The 9,375-nt window shown below is 51.8% G+C and overlaps 1 protein-coding gene across 1 annotated transcript in view; it reads right to left on the bottom strand.

The window, feature by feature from the left end:
• TRIM14 (tripartite motif containing 14) overlaps positions 1-9,375 on the bottom strand; it is a gene marked incomplete at its 5' end in the record, with an annotated part of 26,304 nt that extends 16,929 nt beyond the window's left edge. The window contains 2 exons of the mRNA XM_029919650.1: positions 6,858-6,953; positions 9,334-9,375. Of these exons, the coding sequence (XP_029775510.1) occupies positions 6,858-6,953; positions 9,334-9,375 (138 nt within the window). The remainder of the gene's footprint in view (positions 1-6,857; positions 6,954-9,333) is intronic.

Here is a 9,375-nt window from a genome sequence, read left to right as displayed (position 1 = left end):
AGATCATGACCTGAGCTGAAGTCAGACACTTAACCGACTGAGCCACCCAGGTGCCCCCAAAATAAAATCTTAAATAAAAAAAAGTATAGGGGCATCTGGATGGCTCAGTCGGTTAAGTGTCTGACTTCAGCTCAGGTCATGATCTCACAGTCTGTGGGTTCGAGCCCCGCATCGGGCTCTGGGCTGACAGCTAGCTCAGAGCCTGGAGCCTGCTTTGGATTCTGTGTCTCCCTCTCTCTCTGACCCTCCTCGGCTCACGTTGCCACTCTCCCTCTCTCTCTCTCTGAAAAATAAATAAAACATTAAAAACTTAAAATATTTTTTAAGTAATCTCTCCACCCAGCATGGGCCTTGAACGTACAACCCCGAGATCAAAAGTCACATGCTTTACCGACTAAGTCAGCCAGGTGTCCCTCTATAGTTCCACTTTATAACACATTGTCATAACTCTCAGTCCAGGAATAACTGTTTGAAAACATCCACAAGAAAACGTTTTTTCTTACTTTTTAGTTTTCTTTTTTAAGTTTCTTTATTTGGGTGGGGGGGGGGTGCACAGGGAGAGAAAATCCCAAGCGGGCTCCACACTGCCAGCATGGAGCCCAATGCGGGTCTCAAACTCCCGAACCACAAGATCATGACCTGAGCTGAAACCAAGAACCAAGATGCTTAACCAAAGGAACCACTCAGGCCGCCTCCACGAGAAAACTTAAGGGATAAGCAGATGAGGCTGATGAGGCAATGGTTAACAAGACATGGGCATCTGACTTTTGAATTTGGCTCAGGTCATGACCCCAGGGCTGTGGGACTGAGCCCGAGTCAGGCCCTGTGCTGAGTGTAGAGTCTGCTTAAGATTCTCTCTCTCCCTCTGCCCCTCTCCCCGACTCATGTGGGAAGAAGAAGAAAGAAGAACAAGAGAGACAGAGGGAGAGAGACAGGAGAGACACAAAGACTGAGAGGGAGAGAAGAAGGGGAGGGAATTCTGGCAAGGAAACAAGGAAGTAAGTGTCTGGTTTGGGCTGCACTGGTTCAAAGTGAAATTGGACCCCGCACTGGAGTGGCCAGGGCTGGGTGACAGCAGGACAGTCCTGGTGGGAAGGGTAGGGTCTGGGGGGAGAAGGCACTTGGGCAGGGATGCAGCCCCCTCACGGGAGGGTGGGGGAGTGCTGGCTGCCGTGTGACTCCCTCTCTGCCCAGGGCCCTGTGGAGGGCGAGGAGCCCGTGAGGAGAACGGAAAGAGCTGTCTTGCTGATAATTCAGGAGGACTTTGGACAATGCCTCTGTGGGCACCTGTCAAGGGCACCCCGCTGGGGAAGGGAGCCGTGCCCTCCACCCCGCCCTCCCCATGTTAGCCACTGCTGTCCTGGCCACTCTGATATGCAGCAGTGGCCTGCGGGAGGCAGAAGAGAGGCTGCGCCCAGCAGGGGTGGTAGTCACCGGTGCCATCGTCAGTGTCAACAGCAGCATGGCTGACTCCTCATTTTCCCGTTCCCGCTCCGGTCCCGACCCTAATCTGTGGTGCAGGCTCTGCAGCTCTGTGGGTCACAGGGAAAGGCATAAAGCCAGGAATGGAGGCTCTTCACTTCCCTGTCCAGGGAGTCAGTATAGGCCCATGTGACTCAGACCCATTTCCTGTCCTTCCCCCAGCTCTACTCCAGAGGGAGAGGGGCTGACTCCAGAATTTCCGGGATCCTCCTTCAGGCTGGGTCTGATCAATGGGAGGAGGGACTAGAGGGAGGTGAGGGGAAGGCAGCAGTCAGGGTGTCCCTCCCACCAGGTCAGTGTCTCCGCAAGGGGCTGTACTCCCAGGTCCCCTCTACCCTCCAGCTCCCAGAGGACAGGCCCACTCTGGTTCCAGCTCCTGCAAAGGTATCTTGGCCGCCCGCCCCCAGTTATCCCATCTTTTCCCTTGGCCTTGCAGGCCAGGCGTAAAGGTGCCTCCTACTTGTGCTACTGCCACCCCCTGGCTGCTTTCTCCACCTCTCCCACGCTGCGCCTCCATTCCCTGCATTCATCCCCTCAAAGTAGCTTCTGTCCTCCCCAGGGCGGGCCTTGATGGATACACCTGTGGCCCCAGGTCCACCTCTGCCTCCCTGTGTGACCAGTGATAAGTCACTTCTCTTCCTGGGTGGCCCCATTGCCGAGGGCCTTTTGGCTCTGACAGTCTATGCACATCCTAACTCCCTACCTAGGTCTGGATGTGACAGACAGTAACCAAACTTAACTCCATGTTGATTTATATAGTATATATGTTTATATCCCCCCCTTATAAAAGTATCAAAAGCTCCTGGAGAAAAGTGGGAGGATTCAGAAAAAAGAACATAATCACACTCATCCGTTTGAGTCAGAGTAGTAGATAAGCTTGAGTTTTCCGTCCACCTGCAGGTACTCGCCCTCTGAGGAGCCGCGAAGGGGAAGCACAAGGCCTACCGACAAGGATGTCAGAGAAAATCGTTGAATGGGTGTCAGTTGCGGATTAATGATGAAGGCCCTCTTGATTGTTCTCTGGGAAGAAGGGGTGAGTTGGGTGTGGTTGTTGGTTTCTGACCAATGAACTCTGGACCGGATATAAACGTTACTGCTTTTAGTTTGTTGACAGAGGTGTTTTATGGATTAATTTTCAGGTGGATGGCCTCTTCCCTAGTAATGCCTCTATGAAAGCAAGCACCAAGCAGCTGGTTTGCCCTTGGCCTTGCTTCCACACACCGCACTAGCCGCAGTTCAGCAGACTGCCCGAGAGTCCTTATAAACATGTGTGCCTACTGGGCCAGATGAATCATTTCCAGGAATGTATCTGAAGGGAATAAATCAAAATGCTCACTGCAGTGTTATTTTATGTTAGTGAAAAACTGGAAATGACTTAAATGTTCAACACTGGGAAAATGGCTTAATCATGGTAGATCCATATCATGAAATATACAGCCTCTACTACTGACATTGATAAAGAACTTCTAATGACACAGGGAAGTGTTACCATCTTAAGCAACAACAAAAACCCCATATGTAAAATGGCACATAGTTTTGGTCAATAAGGGAGGAGAAGCTGACGTGGAAAATCCCCTTTCCTAGTTCAAATACATAGAAATGCTGATAAAATGAGCAAATTTTTAAATTCTGTGACCAGGCTCAAAAACCGAAACCAAGCCCACAAACAAGCAACAAGCAACAGAAACCCCTGGTTGCCCGAAACAAAGAGAGAACCTGCTGTAAGAGCCGTGCGTGCGGAAGCCGAGCTGAGCCACGCCAGGAGGGTGCAGGAGCGTGCGACAGCCACCACACTGTGGGGGGCTGGTCACCTCAGAGGGTGCTCTGGGCACCTGCTGCCCGCACCAAGCCAGGTGCACAGACTCCATCCCTCCATCCATGAACGAGGCACTGGGAAAACCCTGCCCACTCACCTGGGGAAGGGGCAAGGAATCTTCTCATCCATCAAGGGTCATGGGCGAAAAAGAGAGTCACCAGCAAAACAGAGAAACCAGACAACAGGCTTGTATTGAGAAGAATTCAAGTCCTAGTTCACGGAAGCTCAGAACTGAAAAATCCACATATAAACACAGGTCCGGGACTACTGACACTAACTGTATCCTGCAGATGCTCTGGCCTCGGGGCTCCTAAGGCATGCTCCCACAACCGGGGGGCAGGACGCCGTGGGGGACACCTACTGAGGGCAACAAGGTGAAGATGCAAACAGCAAGTCACACAAGGAAACGACCCACCGTGCCTCGGCTCCCAAGTGGGGAGACGGTATTAGAGTTGTGTAGAGGATCTGTCTCAAACTGTGTACATGTGCAGAGAAAAAAATCTCACAATGTGAAGAGTAGTTCCAGAGTTCAGCTTCAAGGGTGGCTGAATCTTTAAAACTTCCAGTATAACTAACGTACAGTGTTATATTAGTTTCGAGTGTACAATACAGTGACTCAACAATTCTCTACGTGACTCGGTGCTCTTCACGATGAGCGCACTACTAATTCCCCATCACCTAGTTAAGTATGGCTGAAGTTTTAAACCTCTGTTTCTTTTTTTTTTTTTAATGTTTGAGAGAGAGCTGTTTCTTTTTTTTTTTTTTTAATGTTCGTGGGTTTGAGCCCCGCATCAGGCTCTGTGCTGAGAGAAAGAGAGAGAGAGAGAGAGAGAGAGAGAAAGAGAGAGAGAGAGCGCGCGCGCGTGAGCAAGCATGAGCGGGGGAGGGGCAGAGAGAGAGGGAAACAGAATTCAAAGCAGGCTCCAGGCTCTGAGCTGTCAGCCCAAAGCCCTATGTGGGGTCAAGCCCACAAACTGTGAGATCATGACCTGAGTTGAAGTCAGAAGCGTAACCAACTGAGCCCCCTAAACCTAAACCTCTAAACCCTTTAGGTGCCCTTAAACCTCTGTTTCTTGAGCAGGAGTGGAAATAAGTGCCCCCAGGAGCCAGGCTGCTAACACAGTGAGGGAGGTGCTCAGGTGGGGGCTGGGTGACCTGGAGACAGGTGTCCTTCCAGTGGGGGCACCTGCTGCTCAGCTCTGACAGCTTTCATGTGGGAGTGCAGGCCTAGCACGACCACATCTTCCTACTTTTCTACATCTACATTTTCTTTCTTTTTTTTAAATGTTTTATTTTTAACAGAGAGAGAGAGAGAGAGAGAGAGAGAGAGAGCGAGCGAGCGAGAGCATGAGAGGGGGAGGGGCAGATAGAGAGGTAAGGAGACACAGAATCAGAAGCAGGCTCCAGGCTCCGAGCTGTCAGCACAGAGCCTGATGCGGGGCTCAAATCCACGAACATGAGATCATGATCTGAGCTGAAGTCAGAAACTTAACCGACTGAGCCACCCAGGTGCCCATCTACATCTACATTTTCATATAGATCAACCAATCAACCAGTCTCAGCTTTAAAATGCTGACCACTGGGGTGCCTGGGTGGCTCAGTGGGTTGAGCATCTGACTTCAGCTGAGGATCTCATGGTTTGTGGGTTCAAGTCCCATGTCTGGCTCTGTGCTGATAGCTCAGAGCCTGGAGCCTGCTTCAGATTCTGTGTCTCCTTCTCTCTCTGCACCTCTCCTGCTCATACTCTGTCTCTCTCACAAAAATAAACATTAAAAAAAATTAAAATGCTGATCATTAATCTCATTCTTTTTATTACCTTTTTTAAAGTTTATTGATTTTAAGAGAGAGAGAGGAGAGCAAGCACATGAACGGGGTGGGGTGGGGGGGGGGCAGAAAGAGAGGGGGAGAGAGAGAGAGAATCCTAAGCAGGCTCCAAGCTGTCAGCACAGAGCCCAAGACGGGGCTCGAACCTATGAACCATGAGATCATGACCTAAGCTGAAATCAAGAGTTGGACCCTCACCTGACTGAGCCACCCAGGCACCCCCATCAGTTCTGGTTTTGTTACTGCGCTGTATGGTAGGTAACACCTAACCCCTGGGGCAAACCAGCTGGGAGGTACACAAGGCTTCTCGGTACTACCTTTACAACATCCTGGGAATCTGGAATTATTTCAGAATAAAAGTTTAAAAGTTAGTGGAGGAGGTTAAAAGAAAGAAAATTCTATTCCTTAGAGGAAGCTGAAATGGGCCCCCTTAGCCTCTCCACATGGGTCCTAACTCTTCCCTGAGGAGCCTCCAAACCACGTGTGCTCAGAAATCTGCAGACCGTGATTCTGCATCCCGACTTGGTTCTGGCTGCACAGCCCAAAGCACCTCCCCTGTCCCTTCCCGAATCTTTTCAAACCGGCCTTTGCCTGAGCCCGGAGAAATGCTCTTGAAGACCCGAGCATCACTGTTTATAATGAAGCTGGGGCCACAGGTATACACCACAACTGTCCCCAGCACACTGGGGCATGCAGTCACAGACAGTGGATGCTGGGCCAGCAGGGGTCAATTCTGTGGCCTGGCCTGGGCCTCTCCACTCCGCTGTGGGCCTGGCCTCAGGAAGTCCTGGGTGCCAGCGACTCCCTTGGCCGGAGCCCGTCTCTTTGCCTGACCTGTGAGAGGTTCACAGAGCGCTCAGGGGGAGAGGCCCTGGGAAGGCATCCCACCCAGCTCTCACTTCCAGGAGGCAGCAGCTGAGGCTCAAAGGGGAAGGGACAAGCTCGGTTCACATCAAGGACCAAAAGACACAGCGACTTTACAGTCAGATGGCAGCTCATAATAATGTCAGCCCCAACTTCCCATTTCAAGCCCACAGAAGAATCCATTTCAACAAACACTGTAAGGAAAGGAGAAGCCTGAAGAATGTATTATTTATGGAATACATTTATACCCTATTTTCTTTCATTCAACCAAGCCATGAAACTCAAACTGCTGTCTGCATGCTCCTCATGCTGCATTTTGCTTTCAGGTGATTTGGGGGTCAGAGGACAGAGGCCTGGTCCCTCTAAGAGAATGGCCTTGGTGACAGCAGAAAAAAAGGCCATTCCTCCATTTTGTGAGGTGCCAGGGGGCAAGGCTAGGGCACTGGACAGAAGCAGATTCACACAGAGCTAACACAACAGAAGCTTCAGGCTGCTCACCACCCAGGGCCCTTCATGGTCTTGCACCTAATTTTGTGTCATTTTTCTTTTTTTAAGTTTATTTATTTTTGAGAGAGACTGAGGCAGCAGGAGCAGGGGAGGGGCAGAGAGGGAGACAGAGAATCCCAAGCAGGCTCCTCGCTGTCAGCACTGAAACCAAGAGTCAGACGCCTGACCGACAGCCACCCAGGTGCCCCTGTGTCATTTTCCTTAAAAGAGTCCCCTACATTCTGGAAGTCCCAAGCCCCATAAAACCTGATCTGTCCCTCTGAGGTTAGTTTTAATTTTCCCTTGGCTCCATGTTGAGGAGAGCCTTGTGTCCCAGGGTAGGTGTGACCCTGTCAACTAGAACAAGGAAGAAATGTCCACTTGCCTTGAGCTTCTCAGCAGCATCTTCTATCTGGGTTATGTTGCCAACTTGCTGCTGCTTCTTGGCTTCCAACTGCTTTAAACTTTCTTGGATGAGTTTCTGTATGTGAAAGAGCGAGGAAGCGTTAGTACTGTGACTTTTGAGAGAACAAGCCACCCCAGGGGGCCTCTCCTCCCACCCCTGCATTTTGTTTCCACTGAGGTATCTGAGACTCAGAGTGAGGTGACTGGCCCAGAGTCCCGCGGCAAACTGGGAGGATGAGCCGGAACAAGGGTCCCTCTGCTCCTCAGAGGCCCACACCAGATATTCTTCCAACCTTGATGCTCCCCTCCCTTTTTTCTAAAACAATCCTGCTGATGACCTGATTTTCCACCCTCTCAAACAGGACCTTAAGGCAAGCATCTTGGGAGCACGGGAGGAGCATTTGCCTGTAGAGTCAGTATTAACTAAGTACCTGTGACATGCCAGGGAGCCTGTAGCCCTCTGGCTTGAACTGGGATTCAGAAGACCTGCATGAGTGAGGTCGGCGGGGTTCATGCTCCCTTCCAGAGTTCCTTGTTTCGCAACTGCCATTTTCCCAAAGGCCTGCTCCGTGGGCCTCTTCCCCACAGGTTTGAGCTCACCTCTACCGGGATCTTCTTACAGCACCCTTTCTTATACTCAGCTGCTGGGCCCAGGTCTGTCTGCCCAGTCAACTGGGAGCTCCCTGAGGGCAGGCCTGCTCCATTCCCAGCTCCGCCATGGGGTGGCAGGGTGACCCAGACGTGTTTGCTGAATCAAACACAATGACCAAGGGCTGCCGGCTTCAAGCGGAGAGTGGGAGCCACCCAGCAAGCTGTTGTGAGCATAAGCCCCAGGGGCCCAGGCAACTTCCCAGGTCTGATTCCTGGCTCTCCTTTCATGTGACTCGGACAAGTGACCTCACCTCTCTAAACCTGTTTCTTCAGCTATCAACACGGGGACAACCCCATCGCGTTGCTGTAGAGAATGAGAAGTACACGAAGGGCTTGGTGCAGGGCTTGGCAGGCAGCAAGCATGCAACAGCTCTTACTATGACATCCAACAACCATTTGCTACCGTGTGCTGCTGTATTCTAGGCGGTAGGTAGGGGTGGGGATGCGATGGTAACCCAGGTATAAGCCACAGCCTCGAATTTGGGGAGCACATCTTATTCCACTGTGATTTCTAAGCCTTAAAGTCTAGCTGCTGTCCATCACCTAAAGATAACCCAGCCTCCTAGTGCCCGGGCCTTCCAGTCACAAGGTGCCGCACCTGTCATGCTACCTGGTGAAATCCTACTCATCCTTCAAGGATAGTTCCAATAGCACTCCTCCGGGAAGTCTTCCTGGGCTCCCTGTTCCTAGTTCCTATTGTCTTCTCTCTGGCTTCCCAATTACGATACTTACCACACCATACTGTCACTGTTTGTTCTCACCTCACCAGCCAGAGATCTCCTGATCGGGGGAATTGATCTATTCCTTAACTCGTGGCACAAGGTATATGCTGAATGGATGTTTGATGAATGGATGGAAGGATGATGGATAAACAGGTGAGTGGGTACATGTGTGAAGACAAAATGATTATGTTGGTAGGTAGGTAGGTGGACCTGCCTATGAGACACCCAAGCCCTATCTCTGGAAGCAGCCATGTTGTTAACTCTGGAAACAGCCTTCTGAGGAGCTATTATTATTATTATAGCCATTTTATAGATAAGAAGAAAGGCCCAGGACTCCCTCCACCAACCGAACCAGCCCCCACAGAGCCCATTCTCACCTTGGAGCTCCAAGGCTGTCACAATGTGAGGGAAAAGGTCATTAATCACGGAAAACTGCTGGGAAGAGGAAGTGGTAAAATCAACATCCGTCAGAAATAGAGGGCCTGCCTGTCCCAGGGAGGCGGAGGCTTTGCCCAGAGTCACTGGACAAGTTGGCCCCAAGGCTGGAACAAGGGTCCGGAGCCCCTGACCACAATTAGGATTATGCACAGGTGAGGGCTCCACGGTGGGAAGGGGCCAGTGGAGGCAATCCAGCTGTGGAGTCCTGGGTTCCAAGCCAGCCTCAGCTTCCAGAGCCGTTCTTTTCTTATCAATAAAATGGCTGTCACAGCTCCCCACCTGGCGTGGAAGGGGCACTTACGTGGAGGGGAAGGGCAGGGTGGGTGACTGGAGGCCGCGCCCAGGGCACTCAGGCAGGCAGTCCCCAGCCCGTTTGCAGGGCTTTCATCTTTGTTTAAAGGCAAGCTTTCTTTCGGGCCAAGGGCAGTGTGGTGGACCCACCGTGGTGCCTGAAGTCAGGACATCTGCGCTTCAGCTAGCGCGCCCTACTTCTCACTCCTCAAACCCACCTCTTCTGAAGCTTAACTGGCAACAGCAGGTGGGCCTCTTCCAGGACCCGGGGGCCGCCCTCGGGATGCAAACGGAAAGAAACCGCCGTCCTACCCGCCACGCCCCACCCCGCCCGGCGCGCCGCCGCGTGCCCACCTGCGCCTGCACCGCCTCTTCCAGCGCCAGGCCCACCGGGTG

This window comes from Suricata suricatta, chromosome 13, assembly GCF_006229205.1.
Source record: "Suricata suricatta isolate VVHF042 chromosome 13, meerkat_22Aug2017_6uvM2_HiC, whole genome shotgun sequence".
Lineage (NCBI taxonomy): Eukaryota > Metazoa > Chordata > Mammalia > Carnivora > Herpestidae > Suricata > Suricata suricatta.
Note: the sequence above shows the minus strand (reverse complement) of the source record. Positions and strands in the feature narration are given on the sequence as shown.